The sequence below is a fragment of the Portunus trituberculatus genome, chromosome 48 (genome assembly GCF_017591435.1).
Source record: "Portunus trituberculatus isolate SZX2019 chromosome 48, ASM1759143v1, whole genome shotgun sequence".
Lineage (NCBI taxonomy): Eukaryota > Metazoa > Arthropoda > Malacostraca > Decapoda > Portunidae > Portunus > Portunus trituberculatus.
Genome location: NC_059302.1, coordinates 12,292,922 through 12,311,448, shown reverse-complemented (window position 1 = coordinate 12,311,448; position 18,527 = coordinate 12,292,922). Strand labels below are relative to the sequence as shown.

Sequence of the window (18,527 nt, the reverse complement as noted above, 5' to 3'; positions counted from 1 at the left end):
AATTTATAAATTGATATACGCCCATTGCTTGCACCTGACCAGCCCAGAAGAGTCCACTTTAATCTCACCAGCAAGGTAAAGAGGACCCAGCAGGTACTGGTCGAGGGTGGTGAAGAAAGAGCCTAGTGCCTGTCTTAGGCACATCAGCTCTGTTATCGCCTCAGTGCAGGGTCCTGTGAACAGTCAGGAGTCATGACTAAACGGGCAGGACCAAGATGGATGAAGTAGTGAGGCGGCTGGCCGTGCCTTGGTGAAAGCGACAGGCAAAATAAGAAAAGTGGTCGTGACAATACAAAGAGACAAAAACTTGAGACAAGATCAATGTAATTTAAAATTAAGATGACAAATGTTTAATCCAAGGCAAAAAAGAATTTATCTTATTCCTCAGTGACCCTGCAGTGTTGAGAGGTTGAAATCTATGGATGAGACGGCAGAGGTGTCCAAATTTATGGTGTTTCAATTCATTTTCCGGCTTGGGATCGGACAAACCATGAGCACCATCGCTAGGATGAAATGCAAGGTGACCCGAGGAATAATGCAGCTCAGGATCGGACAGGCCATAAACAACCACTAGGCAAGCCAGGGCCACCAATACATACAAAGCTATGGAGAACTGCACCGGCAAGACAATGCAAATTTAACTAAATCACCATAAAATCTTTTTGAGATGCTCATAGAAATCATTACGATCAGAAAATCCAATGTCAATGAATATTTCAAAGCATTAGAAGTGATAACTTTTCATTCTCATTCAAACTTAATTGAAGTATTGATTATGACGATTTACTAACCAAAAATAGGAAGTTAATATTTCTTTTAAGATATTCACCTTCATGTTCCTGAAGAATGAAGAGGGATGTTGGGATGGTGTGTGCGTGTATCTTCCTGGAGCGGAGATGCAAGACAGAAGTGATAGGACAAAGCAGCAACTCCTGTTATATGCTAAATGCCAAGAAAGCCAGCTGACGTCTGTGAGGTATGACAGATTCACCATAGAAAACAGTGTGCAGCAAGGATTCGATTTCACCAGTGAGCAATACTACTGGCACACAGGCTTACATAGCAGTAGCAGCAGGAACAACAACAATAACAACAGCAACAACAACAGCAATACAACAAAAGCAGCAGCACCTACAGTAGCAGGATAAACATAACAGTAATAACCGTATACAATAAGCGGTCAGTAAATCGCATGCAACTTCAAACCATACGATCGAAATATTTGAAAACAAATGTTATGTATAGCAATAGAACCCTTGTTGCGACAAAAAGTTAATCTAACATCGTGTGTATTAATAGGAGTAAGAGACGGGAATAGACAAGAGACCGAGACAAATTAAATTGAGCTGCATCAAGACCAGACAATCAAAATGAGTAAACCGTCTGTCATAACAGCAGTAAGTAGAGCCTGAAAGTTGTAATGCAATACAGAGTATTGTTGTTGTTAATATTGCCAGAGGAAGTTGGGAATGAATAGGATGTATTTTCTCATTGACTGATAATCGTGGCGTCTCTGTATTGTGTGGTGTGTGTGTGTGTGTGTGTGTGTGTGTGTGTGTGTGTGTGTGTGTGTGTGTGTGTGTGTGTGTGTGTGTGTGTGTGTGTGTGTGTGTGTGTGTGTGTGTGCGTTAATTGCGCAAAGATATCTAATGGAATTTATCAGAAGAGAGATTAATTAAATTTTATTAGTTTTTTGTGGTCAAAAGTCGTACATGCTCGTCTGAATATGTAAGCTGTATACATAAAATAAAATTATTAAAACTCAAACAAGTTCCCTTAATCCACAAATGCCAGTCTTAAAGATTTATAGGCGTAACAAGATTGTGCAATACACTGCTTTGCTATTGGAAGAGTTAATTATTATTCTAATTCTTTATTTCTTTCACTGTTTAATTCAGGAACTCTCTGCCTACTTTCTTTTTCATAACTAATTACATAAACTACTACTTACATAAATGATATTCGTATACTTGAGTAACTAAATCAGGTCGATTTCGATTTTTATCCTATTTAACTTTTCTTCCAAACAACTTATTTGTCGTGTGTGTGTGTGTGTGTGTGTGTGTGTGTGTGTGTGTGTGTGTGTGTGTGTGTGTGTGTGTGTGTGTGTGTGTGTGTGTGTGTGTGTGTGTGTGTGTGTGTGTGTGTGTGTGTGTGTGTGTGTGTGCGTGAACGCGCTTATATGCAAAAACTTTAAAGGGACTTACTTATAAATAGTATCAATTACTTTTAAGTGTAGTTAACTTTCAGGGCAAACATAATTGAAATACAAATAAACGTACAGAATTTATTTTGTAAGAAATTACAATTATCCCCATTGAAGATTTATGTATAAAAAAATTCCCATCAGTAATTAATTTCTAGTGTAATCCAAGGTAAATTCTAACCCTTGCCCAATCTCACTTAATGAGAGACGCTAAAGGGAAGACAGAAAGTGTGGAGCGTCCATCGTTGCCATTGCCATCGTCGTCCAGAAATCGGTCGAGTAAGTTAGCCCCAGTGATGGTGGCCGTGGTGATGGTGGTGGTGGCCTCCCCAGCCGCCGTAGCCACCACCCCAGTGAGGGTCAGCTGAAGGATCTGGGTATGCCCCGGGATGAGGGCCAGCGAGGGCAACAGGGCCTGGCATGGCATAAACTGCCACCAGGCAGGCCATAGCCACCAAAAAGAACAGGGAGAACTGCCAGGAGGTGAGAAACAACGTCATTCATGTAGAAGGGATATAACTCATTACTGAAACGATTGTAAACAAAACAAAATTCAAATATTAGTGAATGTTGCAGTGTTTTTATACGCAGACAAAGGAGAATAAGTCTGCATTTACCTTCATATTGTAAGAGTAGACTTAGCGAGCTGCAGGTTTCCAGGAGACTGATGAGGGAGGACATGCAGCGTTCTCCTTTATACCCGAGACCAGGCCAGCAACCTCATCCCTTCTTTGGCCCGAATCATCAAAGCAAACACCACATGGAAAGATCAAATGTTTGATCAAAAACCCCACCTTCAGACAACCCTCAGTGGCAACGAACGAAAGGATGGCATTAAAAAATAACAGTAAGCAAACCTCAAACGAAGCGAAATACACACCTATAAGAGAGCACCACTGAGTTAAGGAAGCTTAGTCGTAATCAGAGGAGACAGTAACAGTAATTGCTTTAACTTCCACAGTCGTCTTGTACTTAGAAATATTTCAAGATATTTGACCACGGACTTTCAACAATACCGTGATGAAAGCCTCTTGTTATGTAAACACTTCTTTTTCCTTCTTTCCTCCTTTAACATGGATAGGAGAACTACCAAACGTTGTAAGATAAGAGTAGAAAATAATCACCTAAATACAACCATGAAATAATAATAATAAAAAAATCGTATATCACTTTAATTTCTCCCACGTGCCCCCTTCAAAAGGATTTAAAAGTATAAGACATTAGGCAGCCATTCCATGAAAATTGTAACACTTTAACACCAAAATGCTATCAGGTCAATCAGGACACGATTCCTTTTAACAAAAACTTGCAATTTATAACAACATGACCTGCCTGGAAACGAAAATCAGGATGAACAATTTATGAAAACTCATCACTTTCAGCAATTCCTATAGCATCATTTAACAAGTCTGTGTGTGTGTGTGTGTGTGTGTGTGTGTGTGTGTGTGTGTGTGTGTGTGTGTGTGTAATTCACTGTTTGATCTGCTGCAGTCTCTGACGAGACAGCCAGACGTTACCCTACGGAACGAGCTCAGAGCTCATTGTTTCCGATCTTCGCATAGGCCTGAGACCAGGCACACACCACACACCGGGACAACAAGGTCACAACTCCTCGATTTACATCCCGTACCTACTCACTGCTAGGTGAACAGGGGCTACACGTGAAAGGAGACACACCCAAATATCTCCACCCGACCGGGGAATCGAACCCCGGTCATCTGGCTTGTGAAGCCAGCGCTCTAACCACTGAGCTACCGGGCCGTGTGTGTGTGTGTGTGTGTGTGTGTGTGTGTGTGTGTGTGTGTGTGTGTGTGTGTGTGTGTGTGTGTAAGACTATGAAACCACTGGTCATGATATTTCAAAATCGATGTCTAAACTCGATCTTTCAAGGACAAGAGCATGCACGTGTCTTCCAGTCATCCCCCAGCAGGTTTGATTGGAAAAAAGTATATAAAAGTCTACAAAGCGTAGTTTAGTCACTGCAGCGAGCGACTCATTCCCCGTGCCACAAATCCTCCTAACACCTCACTGCTAAATGCGTAGTAGTCAGGAAAAACCCCAATTCACTGTGTCTACTCTATCAAGACGCTGCATTTTTTTTTTTTTTTTTTTCGTTACGCGATACGCACATGGAAAGAAACCTCCATCTCGACCCCAGAGAGCCAAGGCGTGACGGTGTGTTGCTGAGGCAGTATACGCAAGGACCGGACCGCCTAGAACCACACCACCTCTCCGCTGTTTGGTCGGCACACTCCACCACCACCTGTCCCGTCTCCCACCGACACGCCATACCTTCCCAGCCAGTCACTGTCAACTTTATTATATTCTAGACCACCGCCATTTCCCGCCATGCGTTGCAGAGAATATGAAATACAAGCTTCAGCGCATGTTTGTGTGTAATGCTTTTTAGAATGACAGATACTCGATGCGACGTTACATGGAGAGAGAGAGAGAGAGAGAGAGAGAGAGAGAGAGAGAGAGAGAGAGAGAGAGAGAGAAAGAGAGAGAGAAGAAAATGCAAGTCGCTTTACAAACAATATCAAGTTAAACAAACAATGTAAAAGTATGAAAGGGGAAAACGTATGAAAACAAGGCAAAAGGACAATAATACAGTCTCTCTCGCCCGTAGTAATGATTGTTGCACACTATAAAACTAGTCTTCCATTTAGTGTGTTGCAATTCATACGGTTTAACAAGAAATGTTCACCGTCAGAGTAACACAATGAGGTTGCCTTGTTTTGTTATTATGTAATATGATGAAAAGTAATATTATCTAGACTGCAGGGTTTCTCAACCTTTCAAGCTTTATGGACCTCTTACATCCACTTATCTATTCAGGGGACTCCTTGGTACTGGCTTAAATAGGATATATTCCTATTACATTTGTGTGTAGGTCAGGCTTAGCTCAGCACACGGTTTGTTTGGCAGCACTTATTGTTTTGATGCGGATGGTTTAATAACATGTTTGTCTATTTCCTGAGACAGGTAAACATCACTCTGGAAAAAAAAAAAAAGAAGAAAACCCTTAAAGGTGAAGGCCAACATATGTGTTGCCCAGTTTCAGTATTATACCGTGGTCAAATGAGAAACAAGCAAACAAACAAGCTACACCATATCATGGGAAAAATTACAATCCATAAGGACAACCAGTCAAGCCGTGTGTTCAGTCAGCAGCAGTCGACGGCAGAATGCATACAGCTCCCAAGGCAAAGCTCTGGTAGAGCGCCACTGTGTAACTATTGTACCATACTATTCCACGCCGGAAGTAATGTTGCAAGCAAATATAACTTTCTCACTTTTTAAGCATTTAGTCATATAAACATTATAATACACTATACAAATAAATAATCACAACATTCTGAGATACAACTAATCAGGGAAAACTTGAAAAAAAGCTTGAAATATTGATTAAGACATCGTCTAGTAATGAATCATACAAATTAACTGTCATATGTTCAATTCCTGTCCCAAGGACCCCTTGATTGGCTTCTGCAGCTCCCTAGAGATCCGCGGACGCCTGATTGAGAAACACAGCATGCGTGTTTTTTTTTTTTTTCATAATATTTACAGTGAATTGCTGTCAATTTTTGTGTGTGGAATTAAACAATCAAGATAGACAATGGATAGATAGATAGATAGATAAATAAATAAATAAATAAATAAATAAATAAATAAATAAATAAATAAAATATATGTTCAAGCTACAAATATTTTGGTTTAAAAAGAAATGGGTGAAATTGGTTCTTAAATACAGTGACAGATAAATGGAACGGATTCAGTAATTATGTTCTTAGTGCTGAATCAATAGGAAGCTTTGAAATGTTAATCTCACCCATGCATCCCTTTCATTGGTAAACTCAGCAATTCTCATCCAGATTCTTACTTTTCCTCCTTCTAGTGACTTGAGTTCCTTTCTGGAGAGGCGAATCGGAGCATCTAAGCTAAGTTGCCACCATTGTGGGCTCGCTTGACTCATAAGTTTGTTTGTTTTCCTTCTTGCTTTTGAGAGCAGTGGAAAAATAAAGCGTTTTTTTTCTGCATTTTTTGTTTACCCTTGGCAAACTTTTTGTGCGCACGCACGCAAGCATCAACCCAACACACCCTAACACACGCACACACAGGGTGTCCAAACCTTAACATCGTTAGAATATACAAAATCTATTCTTTAAACCGGTAACTTTCTTCCAGGTGCTTAGAAAGATTACATACATATAAGGCAGTGGTAAATGTCTCGTATCAAAGTGAGAGTTAAACCAGTAGATGTAGTGTGTGTGTGTGTGTGTGTGTGTGTGTGTGTGTGTGTGTGTGTGTGTGTGTGTGTGTGTGTGTGTGTGTGTGTGTGTGTGAGAGAGAGAGAGAGAGAGAGAGAGAGAGAGAGAGAGAGAGAGAGAGAGAGAGAGAGAGAGAGAGAGAGAGAGAGAGAGAGAGAGAGAGAGAGAGAGAGCGGGGGGAAGGATTGGCAAGGGAAGCATTCGTCTTTGTGAGAGACTCAAGGGATTAGCAATAAATAACATGAGGATTAGTCCACTGTCAAGGAGAGTAAGGTGTCCGGCAGTGTTTATTGAGTCACCATAACCCAAACCCTCGACCACACCTCAGGACACCGCCAGACAGTGAGTGGGGAGAGAAGCCAGGAAGTGCCAAGCTCGTAGCAGTAGTAGTAGTAGGTCAGTGGCACCTACAACAAAGAAAGCCATAAACCAAGTATTCTTATCAAATTTACAGGAATATGTGTGTGTGTGTGTGTGTGTGTGTGTGTGTGTGTGTGTGTGTGTGTGTGTGTGTGTGTGTGTGTGTACGAGGATTCCCCGTCTCGCCTGGCTTCCCTGGAGAACGTTCACCTGCCGGGCTGCCTTCCCCGCGCTATTTGCCCAAGCCAGACCTTGCCACTCGGACTTCTCAAGGTCAAGGCCAATGGAACAACGAGAGAGAGAGAGAGAGAGAGAGAGAGAGAGAGAGAGAGAGAGAGAGAGTCCGGTCTATTCCCACTAAGATACTTGAAGCCTCGCAAAACAGAGCAAAAAAAAAAAAAAAAAAAAAAGTCATGTTGGGGAACTTTACCAACTTGTTCCGCTGTGTCATTCTGCTGCTGCTGCTGCTGCTGCTGCTGCTGCTGCTGCTGCTGCTGCTGCTGTTGTTGTGAAGGGGAAACGAGACCGAAGCAGTAGGACAGAACACATTATTACCTTGCTTCTTGTTTGTGTGTGTGTGTAATTCACCTCACCTCGGTCGTCTGCTGGTCACCTAGCCAGTCTTCCCCATTACGGAGCGAGCTCAGAGCTCATAGACCGATCTTCGGGTAGGACTGAGACCACATCACACACAACACACACCGGGAAAGCGAGGCTACAACCCCTCGAGTTACATCCCGTACCTATTTACTGCTAGGTGAACAGGGGCCACACATTAAGAGGCTTGCCCATTTGCCTCGCCGCTTACCGGGACTCGAACCCGGCCCTCTCGATTGTGAGTTGAGCGTGCTAACCACTACACTACGCGGTGTGTGTGTGTGTGTGTGTGTGTGTGTGTGTGTGTGTGTGTGTGTGTGTGTGTGTGTGTGTGTGTGTGTGTGTTTAGATAAATTTGGCTGAAATCGCACAAAAGAAATATTGCGTGTAAGCTGTGGATTAAATAATTACCTATTCGCTAACATTACCTAAATATATTAGCGAATAGGTAATGATTTAATTCACAGCTTACACGCAACATGATCTGCATATTTCTTTTGTGCGATTTCAACCAAATGTATCTCTATGCTAATTATTACCTATTCGCTAATCATTACCTATTCACTACGCTACCTATCAAATTTACTGGAATATCGATAAACCTTTCTACGCTAAGCTACATAATGTTGCTAGTTTATCAATGCATTTATATAGGCATCACGCAATAAGTGATGCTATACACAATCCTGTCAGGCTATCAATAAATCTTTATTAAAAGACCTATATAATCGAGCTTCAATTACACAGCATAATTTTCTCCATTACTTACATGCTACGATTCAAACAATTCTGATATATTCTTTGCACTAAATTCATAGTTTTCATAAGCATTTCCTCTCCCTCTCCCACAGCACTACACATGTACTCTGATACACATAGCATTCATAATTGTCATAAGTATCTCTCCCAAAGTACTCTTATACACAGAGCTACAGTCCCGTGTCTCCCATGTACTCAACACAATCTTCAATGTACCACTTAAAATCTTCTTAATGTCACGTATAATCTGAAACGCCAAAGAGCTTAAAACTATTTTCACATTAACCAAAGTCTATTGTATAACCACTACCACATGAGAGAGAGAGAGAGAGAGAGAGAGAGAGAGAGAGAGAGAGAGAGAGAGAGAGAGAATTAAGTGATAAGCAAGACAATATAAAAAGTCCCCTGAAGTAAAAATGAGATACCAGACAACTTGCAAGGTACGAAGGAACAAAAGAAATAAAGAAATCGAAAACGAGTCCGGGTGTTGTGTCTGGTTGTTTTTGTTGGCACCGTCGATGTTGTTTTTGTTGCTGTAATGTTGGAAGTGGCAGTAGTATAGCATAGTGTAGTATAGTATTATAGTAGTAGTAGTAGTAGTAGTAGTAGTAGTAGTAGTAGTAGTAGTAGTAGTAGTAGTAGTAGTAGTAGTAGTAGTAGTAGTAGTAGTAGTAGTAGTAGCAGAAGAAGAAGAAGAAGAAGAAGAAGAAGAAGAAGAAGAAGAAGAAGAAGAAGAAGAAGAAGAAGAAGAAGAAGAAGAAGAAGAAGAAGAAGAAGAAGAAGAAGAAAAAAAAGAAGAAGTAGTAGTAGTAGTAGTACCGGCATCGGCGGCGGCGGCGGCGGCGGCGCGCGGCGGCAGCGACGGCAGCAGCAGCAGCTTTAGTAGTAGTAACAGCAACAGTAATAGTAACAGTAGCAGTAACAGTAGCAGTAGCAGTAGTAGTAGTAGTAGTAGTAGTAGCAGTAGTAGTGTATGGTAGGTATATATATTAAGGTACTTCTGTATTTTGAAGCACAACTAAGCAGATTCTAATTAATTTCCTGTTAAGAGCGAAAATTTTGTCATTACATCAGAAAATAAATAGTTTCAGTTTCTACACCTAGTATTTCATAATTGATGTTCATACGGACCACACATTATCAGTAAATACAGAGAACATCGACAGTCTGACATTAGATAATAAGGAATGTATCAGTCGTTATATTTTGATGCTTACGTAGAACACAGATAATCTCGTGTTACAATATTCAACAATAAACAGATGTTCATTGTCACCATCTTGAACTGTACACTTAATTTTCACTGCTGTTTTATTTTCACCATCATCATACAATAAGTATTTTCGTTCACAGATTTTTGTGTTATATTAAATTAACACTCATCTTTTTAGGCTATAGATATCATCAGTAACCATAATAATCTCATTTTCTTCACAGGACACACCTCATGCACTATTATTAGGTCTTAAGTGAGCTTTTTCGTTCCTCCTATCAGGCTTAACATTTTCCACAACGCTCTATCTCACTTTCACAACATAAGTCTGTCTTTAGCCGGTGATTTGGCAAAATAAAAATCTTGAAACACGCTGCGTACACACTGAACTCCATCAACACTGGGACGAAAATTACCATGTCCTACTAGTCTAACAGGAAACAAATTACCTTTCCTACGTAAACCTATAACTTTGACGTGAGCCTCGAGTAAATATCAAGCACGTGAGGGCGCCTGACACCCCGCCAAGGACCAGCAGCCACGCAGAGCCAGTCCCTGTCAGCTGATGTGTTGAGCTTACCTTCTTCCTCATCAGAAAATACCCGTTATTTTGTCTCTCGACCTCGCCAAGTGAAGTGCAGTTCCATCCTCAGGTATTTAGGAACGCTATACATCACACACTAATCCCGAGACACTCACGGAAGCACTATCACAGCACAAAACAAGAAAGCACACCACATTGCTTATCCTCCTCCCGGTGTCTTGATTTTTAACCAGCTGTGCTCCAGTTCGGTGAGGCCGAAGTAGGTAAATAATTAGATTAGTGCATTTGTGATCACCAGATTAAATATACTGTTTCTACATTTTAAGAGGAAAAAAATACATGTCAGTGAATTTTTTCTTTAAATTTGTAATGTGTTAAATGAAAAAGTCACGAACATTTTCTTTCACATCCGTCTTCAACCAGTGTTTTGCAACTCCTTGGACAAGCACATATTATAACTTATAATTTTTGTCTCAAGGCTGCAACATAATACTTATTTATCATTATTTTCTTACCTTCTTACCTTACAGAGATGGTGGGCTTCCAACCTTCCAATCATAGTTGTATATGTGAGCCGAATAGGCTGTTGTCTCTAGAAGCTTCGGTACACGCCTCCCAAAATACCCTCTGTCACCTCTACCGTAAATGTTCTTAGACAACCGTAAAGCACAATGATAAATGATAAGTATCGTTGAATAGGACGGTAGGATTGAATGCCAGTGAAATATAGCAGATGCTGTGACTGTAAATCACTAGCCAAGAAGAAAAGCTACATCGTGTGCGTGTGTGTGTGTGTGTTGGCTGATCCAATCATTGAAGGTAATGACAACAAGGTTCCAATGTAGACCACAGTATTGTGTCACATTTATTAATTGAACAACTCCACGAATACGAGAAATGGAAGAATACACAAGAAAAGGGAGACGGAAAAGGCCTGTGAGACGAAAGTATCATCCCAGACTGGAGTAGAGCCACGAGAGATAATGGGTCAATTTGGTGTACACTCCGGGTTTGTTGGGTCTGGCGCACCCATGGCCCCAGCTGGTAATGCCCACGATGGTGTGACGACCTGTGGGTGGAAGGTGATTAGGAGTAACAAAGGGCCGAGATGGAGGGAAGGACGAATTGGACACGCAGGGTTGTTTCTTTGCTCTTTGCTTTAGTCTGTACTTTTCCTTATTTTCACACTAGTGGAGAATGACGACTCGGGGAGAGAGAGAGAGAGAGAGAGAGAGAGAGAGAGAGAGAGAGAGAGAGAGAGAGAGAGAGCATTATTTAATCTATGATACAAGAGCTAATTTTGTATAAGAGAAAAAAAAGTCAACTCCACACACACACACACACACACACACAGACCACCAACCTTCGACGAGGCAGACCATGGGCCCCCCGGAGTCCCCCTGACAGGTATCCACGCCCCCCTCCAGGTAGCCGGCGCAGTACATGCCCTGCGTCAGCCTCACCGGTCCGTACACGTAGTCTGCCTGGCACGTGGACCGGGGCAGGATGGGCAGCAGCGCCGATTGTAGGACCTTCGAGTACCCTGAAGGAAGCCCAGAGTTACATAATAAGAAGGTTAATGGAATGTTTTTTCGTTTACTAATTCTGCAGTTATTATTTTTACTGCTACGACTACTTCTACTGCTATTACTATTACTGATACTACTATTAATAATAATAATAATAATAATAATAATAATAATAATAATAATAATAATAATAATAATAATAATAATAATAATAATAATAATAATAATAATAATAATAATAATAATAATAATAATAATAATAATAATAATAATAATAATAATAATAATAATAATAATAATAATAATAATAATAATAATAATAATAATAATAATAATAATAATACCAATACTACTACTACTGCTACTACTTTTATGGTCAAGGGCAACAAAAGTGTTGAAAAAAAGTCCACTGAAAGTGCCAGTCACTACTACTGCTGCTGCTGCTGCTGCTGCTACTATTATTACTACTACTACTACTACTACTACTAGTACTACTACTACTACTACTACTACTACTACTACTAATAATAATAATAATAATAATAATAATAATAATAATAATAATAATAATAATAATAATAATAATAATAATAATAAAAATAATAATAATACGCACATTAAGTTTGGCGAAACAAGGGATATCTCTAGTGCATTATAATTAGAATTTTACTTATAGTTCTTTGTATCACTAAATGTAAGATGTAGTGGACTTCTCTTATTCATTACGTATTAGAAAACGATAACCGAGTCATAGTTACAAAGGAAGGAAATAGAAAAAGAAACCATCCGTATTATAATTATGTAATATTCCTTCCCCTTTTCATCCTTCTCACTGACGTTCCTTTTTTTTTGGGGAGTATAATCGCTTTCATCATTATCATCATCATCATCATCATCATCATCATCATCACCATCACTAATCCTGCCTCTCCTTTAATGTTCACTACCGTTATAATAGTCTCGTAGCAGCAACACAAAATAATCATAGAAAAAATCAATAAATTAAATACGATGTCACTTACGCCGTCATAAAAAGGAAAGCTCCATGCAACATAAAACGACAATAAGTTATAAGTATTGTGCTCCTGTCTATCTTTCTTGTAATCTATCAAAGACCCTCAACTGACACACAATAGATTTCTTCCGCATGTTTAGTAACTGAAGCAAATAATACCGGTATAAAAACAGATGAACATAAAAACACACTGGATGCAGCAAGAATTAGCCATCACAGTTGCATATTTCTCCCATTCTCATCCATGAATTGGTCTAGACTTTTTTTTTTTTTAAACTAAGCAATCGTATTTTCAAAGATTTTCACTCCTAAAATCAACTCATAACATTTGTGGTGGAAGTTACTGTGTGGAGCTTTCGAATCTGTTTTCATTAACTTTATGTCTCTGTACCAAAGTTTTGTTTAATATACTGCAGCCGTTCAACTTCGTGTTTCTTCTAAACTTGGATGCTGCCACAACTACATCTCCAGCAGTACAATAATTTTATCGCACAAAAAATAAATCATTAGGAACCTGCAAATCATCTCTGTATCTTTTGAAATCAGTCTTTGTGAGAGCGTAAAATTAGTCTAAAATACGAGTTAGATAGGTTTAATTTCTGACTGCTACAGCTTTACGCCATAAACACCTACCAAGAGAGACTCCCAGACTGCCCCAGCCGGCCACCGTGCAGTTCAGGTAAGGCGGGTAGTTCCAGCGGGAGGGCACGAGGCACAACGGCTGCACGTTCTTACCAAACCTGAAGGGGAAACAAAAGAGCGATGAAATAAAACGCATGTAATCGAGTCGGTGTTAAAGCAGAATATCGTGTCAAACCTGAGAGGGAAGTAATCATCCGTAACTGTATACGTTGTTTCGAAAGGAGAACAATATTAACAATGAAGAGGAAGATATAGAAAATCCAGTGAACTTGATAACTTAGAATACGTGTAAATCTAATGTTAAAGGAGATTTTTTTTTTTTTTTTTTTTTACGTAGGGAAGAGGGCCAGCCAAGGGCAAAAAAAAAAAAAAAGTTAGAAAAAGGCCCACTTGAGCGCTGGCTCTCCAAAGAGTTCAAAAAGTGCCAAAACCGTCAGTCAGAATTAGGGGAGCAAATGCCTCGATACCTCTCTCTTAAAAGAAGACAAGTTGTAGGAATTCGGAAATACAGATGCAGGGAGGGAGTTCCAGAGTTTACCAGTGAAAGGGATGAATGATTGAGCGTACTGGTTAACTCTTGCATTAGAGTTGGACAGAATAGGGATGAGAGGAAGAAGAAAGCCTTGTGCAGCGTGGCCGCAGGAGGAGGGAGGCATGCAGTTAGCAAGATCAGTAGAACAGTTACCATGAAAATAGCGATAAAATATAGAAAGGGATGCAACATTTCGGCGGTGAGAAAGAGACTGAAGACAGTTAGTCAGAGGAGGGAGTTGATGAGACGAAGAGCTTTCGATTCCACCCTATCAAGCAAAGCTGTGTGACTGGAACCCCCAAACATGCGAAGAGTACTCCATACAGGGACGGATAAGGCCCTTATACAGAGTAAGCAGTTGGAGGGCGAGAAAAACTGTCGGAGACGCCTCAGAACACCTAACTTCATAGAAGCTGTTTTAGCAAGAGATGAGATGTGAAGTTTCCAGTTAAGATTATGAGCAAAGGACAGACCGAGGATATTCATTGTGGAAGAGGGAGACAGTTGAGTGTCATTGAAGAAGAGGGTATAGTTGTCTGGAAGGTTGTGTCGAGTTGATAGATGGAAGAATTGAGTTTTTGAGGCATTGAAAACTACTAGATTTTCTCTGCCCCAATCGGAAATCTTAGAAAGATCGGAAGTCAGGCGTTCCGTGGCGTCCCCGCGTGATCTGTTGATTTCCTGAAGGGTTGGACGTCTCTGAAAGAACGTGGAAAGATGTAGGGTTTTATCATCAGCGTAGGAGTGGATAGGGCAAGAAGTTTGGTTAAGAAGGTCATTAATGAATAATAGAAAGAGAGTGGGTGACAGGACAGAACCCTGAGGAACACCACTATTAATAGGTTTAGGAGAAGAACAGTAGCCGTCTACCACAGCAGCAATAGAGTAACTTTATAGATAAGAAGGGAAAATATACTTTTAAGAGGAAAAACTTAAAAGAGAATCAAGATAATATTAACAAAGGAAGGAACTTAAAGAAAAAAAAAACGTATTTACAAATTAACTGGAAAAAACTACCTATAAATAGTGAATGTGAAGTGAAAAACGGTAGAAGTTAACGAAGAGAGAGAGAGAGAGAGAGAGAGAGAGAGAGAGAGAGAGAGAGATAAGGAAAGAAAGAAAGAATTCGCGAAACAAAAGGAAAACTTCGTGCTGAACTCCACGCCTCCCGAAACAACATTTACTCGCAGGAGGCAAGAAACTTCACACCTCGCCTACCACGACTTCCCTCTCCTCCTGCAAACCCAAGGCATCCCATGGTCAACATTTCAACCTTTTCACTGTATACTCTGTACACACACACACACACACACACACACACACACACACACACACACACACACACACACACACACACACACACACACACAGATCGTAAACCCAAAACACGTTCCCTTTCCTTTCGCAGGACTGTGTATTTCTGAATTGATTATAAGCGTTTTTACGTGTAGTACTCCATTAGTTTTAGTGAGTTTCGATAGTTTCAATTTTCTGCCTCCTCTTTATCCTCGTATGATATCTTGTTTCGTATGATCTATAAGGTATTGCAGGTGATTAACTACATTACAACATTTTTAACACTTTTCTTCATGATCAGCGTTTGTTTTGAATGATGTATAGTACTTAAGATCAGTGTACGATTTATCTATCTATTCATCTCTATCCTATATTACGTCCCTTTAAAAAAAAACTCGACCACACAGAGAATGTTGCCATGCCGTCTCACACTCCCTGCCGTCACACCTGTTCAGATTCCCCAGCCACCTACTGTATTCCTTTGCCGTTCTTCCTTTGCACCCTCAGTAGAGCCACGTCGTTGTTGAGGTAAGGCCCCTTGTCGAACTGAGGGTGGAGTGCGATGGAGGAGATGCGGAACTCTTGCTGGCCCTCTTCCTCCTCCTGCAGAAGTTATATAATGAAAGTAATACAAGGAGGAAGAGAAGAATTGAAGATATTTGATTAAGGATGATGTGGAAGGAAAAAAGTAATGGTGGAGAGAGAGAGAGAGAGAGAGAGAGAGAGAGAGAGAGTGTGTGTGTGTGTGTGTGTAAAAACAACAACGAAAAGAATTAAGAAAAAATAAGAAGAAAAATATTAAAGAAAAACATCAGAGCAAGTAGGAACAAAATATAAAACAAAATGGATAGTATGAATTATAAAGGAAGAAAAAACACTATAGTCAAAATAAACACGAACATAACATAATATACCGAAAAGGAGAATTAACACACACACACACACACACACACACACACACACACACACACTCTACGTTGAAGTCACCAATACGCAGGAGATATGTGATGGGCGGGTACTTGCTGACACAGTGGGCAGCAGTGATCACCAGGTCTTCACTCAGCACGGCGCCTCCACAGTTCTGCTTCGGCCCCGTCCTGGTGTGAACGAGGATCGCCACCTAAGAGACAATACGTTCTTTTTAGGTGTATCTTAAGTATTAATAGATGTGTATTTTTTGGGTACATTAACGAAATCATACGGAAAAAAGACAAGATTTATAACAGAGAAGATAAGTAAATGAATGAATAATGAGGGAAAGAAGGTAGGTACAACAAACAATCATTTAGCCAGTTAAGAGAACAATGAATCAGTGAACACAGCCAAATAAACTCGTCCACATTTTAATAACAAAAAACGTGAAAGTAACGAAAGAAAACGATATAAGGAAATGGTAAACAATAATAAATTTCTGCTGATAATTTTCTCTTTTTGTCTCTGATATACCTGCATAAGTTTCCTATGCAACTCTCCAAGAATTATAATTGTACTTCTCAATATACAACATACGATACAAGAGCGCCAGTGGTAAATTATACAGACAAGACAAGGACACCAAAATAATGTGAAAGCAAAGCAGGAATGAGTGAGCGAATCAGTAAATAAGTAAGTAGGTAAACAAGTACATAGGTGGATAGGTAAATAAGTAAATAGGGAAATACTTAAGGAAAGAGGTGAATAAATAGCTTGGAAAGTAGGTCAAGTTAAGTAAATGATTATGTATGAATATGTAAATATATGTGTAAGTAAATAGGTTAGTAAATAGCCAAGTAAGTGATTGAGTAGAAGAATAATTAAGTAAGTAAATAAGTAAGAAAACAGGTGCCGCACCATCCAGGGGTGAGCACCGGGCGGGGGCGTGTGGCCGTCCACGATCTTGGGCCTCTCCAAGATGGGCGCACCGGGCCTGTCCTCCACCTGGCGCCGCCCACATGTGGCTGGCAGCGGGGAGGGAAGTGTTGTGCCCGGCGACACTTCACCTGAGATAGAAACCTATGGAGGGGAAAGTTTTAGCTGATCTTTCCTCACTAAACAAAGAGGAAAATTTACATAATGTAAGTAACACGAATGTTGATAGATTTATAACTAGAAAAAAAAAAGAACAAATGATTAAAAATCCTATACATAAAATATTTTCATCGAAAAAAGTGGTAAGAAATAACAAAAAAATATAAACACACACACACACACACACACACACACACACACAACGAAAGTCCGCCTAACTTACTGACGCGGGCGTGGAACCAGTGCCGTCGCCCCTCACGCAGCGTAGACCCACGTCCTCTGTGTGCTCGCAGTTGTTCTCCCCCCAGGGCATGTGTTGGCAGTCCTCCACCGATGACTCGTAGCCCAGGCAGCGAAGGTCGTCCAGCCAGATCAAGCCTGAGCCCGGGCCGTATGTGTTGTTCTTGTAGACGTGTGTGGCGCGTGACCAGCCCATCATGCGGCACAACACCTGCAGGAGACGCCACGCTCACTTCAGGAGCATTCTCTTTCTTTCCTGAGTTTTTTCTTTTTTTTTTTTATGTAGGGAAGAGGGCCAGCCAAGGGCAAAAAAAAAAGAAAGGATTAAAGAAAAAGGCCCACTTGAGTGCTGGCTCTCCAAAAAGTGCAAAAGCGTCAGCCAAAATTCTGGAGCAAATGCCTCGATACCTACCTCTTAAAAGAAAACAAGTCGTAGAAAGTCGAAAATACAGATGCAGGGAGGGAATTCCAGAGTTTACCAGTGAAAGGGATGAATGATTGAGAGTATTGGTTAACTCTTGCGTTAGAGAGTTGGACAGAAAAGGGATGAGAGGAAGAAGAAAGCCTTGTGCAGCGTGGCCGCAGGAGGAAGGGAGGCATGCAGTTAGCAAGATCAGTAGAACAGTTAGCATGAAAATAGCAATAAAAGATAGAAAGAGATGCAACATTTCGGCGGTGAGAAAGAGGCTGAAGACAGTTAGTCAAAGGAGGGGAGTTGATGAGACGAAAAGCTTTCGATTCCATCCTATCTAGTAAAACTGTGTGACTGGATCCCTCCCAAACATGCGAAGAGTACTCCATACAGGGACGGATAAGGCCCTTATACAGAGTAAGCAGTTGGAGGTTTGAGACAAACTGGCGGAGACGCCTCAGAACACCTAACTTCAGGTGGAAATTCGATGACTCGATATCAATATCGGTTTTTTGGCTCTCCCATTCCTATTTTTTTACTGAATTCAATAATATTTATACACAAGGTGTACGTTTATGGTGTACATCTTCAATGTTAATTTGGTACAGAAATGTGGCATAGTTTTTTTTCAATAAATATTTTTTCGGCGATAAGAAAATAATTCAAAATACCATTATAAAATCAAAACTAATAACAGTGTGGCAATTTCCTCTTAACCACATATAATATACATAACAACAAATAAATGTCAGCATCGGCATACACATAACCTATGTTATAAAAATTTCATTACACGCCAAATTGTTACCTTTTTTTTTCATAAAAAAATTTGAGTTTATAAGCCTGTTGTAAATTTATTTGAGTGAGTTCATGCATTATCATGCTGGCATTTGTTAAGATGAGG

The 18,527-nt window shown here is 40.2% G+C and overlaps 1 protein-coding gene and 1 long non-coding RNA gene across 6 annotated transcripts in view; both read right to left on the bottom strand.

The window, feature by feature from the left end:
- Nucleotides 1-2,273: 2,273 nt before the first annotated feature.
- LOC123498847 lies at nucleotides 2,274-10,001 on the bottom strand. 3 transcript variants are annotated; one of them, XR_006672810.1, is made up of 3 exons: nucleotides 9,987-10,001; nucleotides 2,824-2,935; nucleotides 2,274-2,679 (listed from the first exon to the last, which is right to left on the bottom strand). It is a non-coding gene; the product is annotated as an uncharacterized LOC123498847 (long non-coding RNA). The 3 variants fall into 3 exon arrangements; XR_006672812.1 differs by having other exon boundaries at nucleotides 2,824-2,932; XR_006672811.1 differs by lacking the exon at nucleotides 9,987-10,001 and adding an exon at nucleotides 4,336-4,350 and having other exon boundaries at nucleotides 2,824-2,932.
- Nucleotides 10,002-10,801: 800 nt separating this feature from the next.
- LOC123498843 (serine protease svh-1-like) overlaps nucleotides 10,802-18,527 on the bottom strand; it is a 47,406-nt gene continuing 39,680 nt past the window's right edge. For 2 of the 3 annotated variants that reach the window (XM_045246315.1, XM_045246314.1), the window contains 7 exons: nucleotides 17,195-17,422; nucleotides 16,795-16,956; nucleotides 15,937-16,084; nucleotides 15,437-15,569; nucleotides 13,128-13,234; nucleotides 11,314-11,493; nucleotides 10,802-11,019 (listed from right to left, as the gene is read on the bottom strand). In XM_045246315.1, the coding sequence (XP_045102250.1) occupies nucleotides 10,901-11,019; nucleotides 11,314-11,493; nucleotides 13,128-13,234; nucleotides 15,437-15,569; nucleotides 15,937-16,084; nucleotides 16,795-16,956; nucleotides 17,195-17,422 (1,077 nt within the window). In that variant the 3' untranslated portion in view covers nucleotides 10,802-10,900. Of the gene's footprint in view, nucleotides 11,020-11,313; nucleotides 11,494-13,127; nucleotides 13,235-15,436; nucleotides 15,570-15,934; nucleotides 16,085-16,794; nucleotides 16,957-17,194; nucleotides 17,423-18,527 lie in introns of all 3 variants that reach the window. The other variant, XM_045246313.1, reaches the window with a different exon arrangement.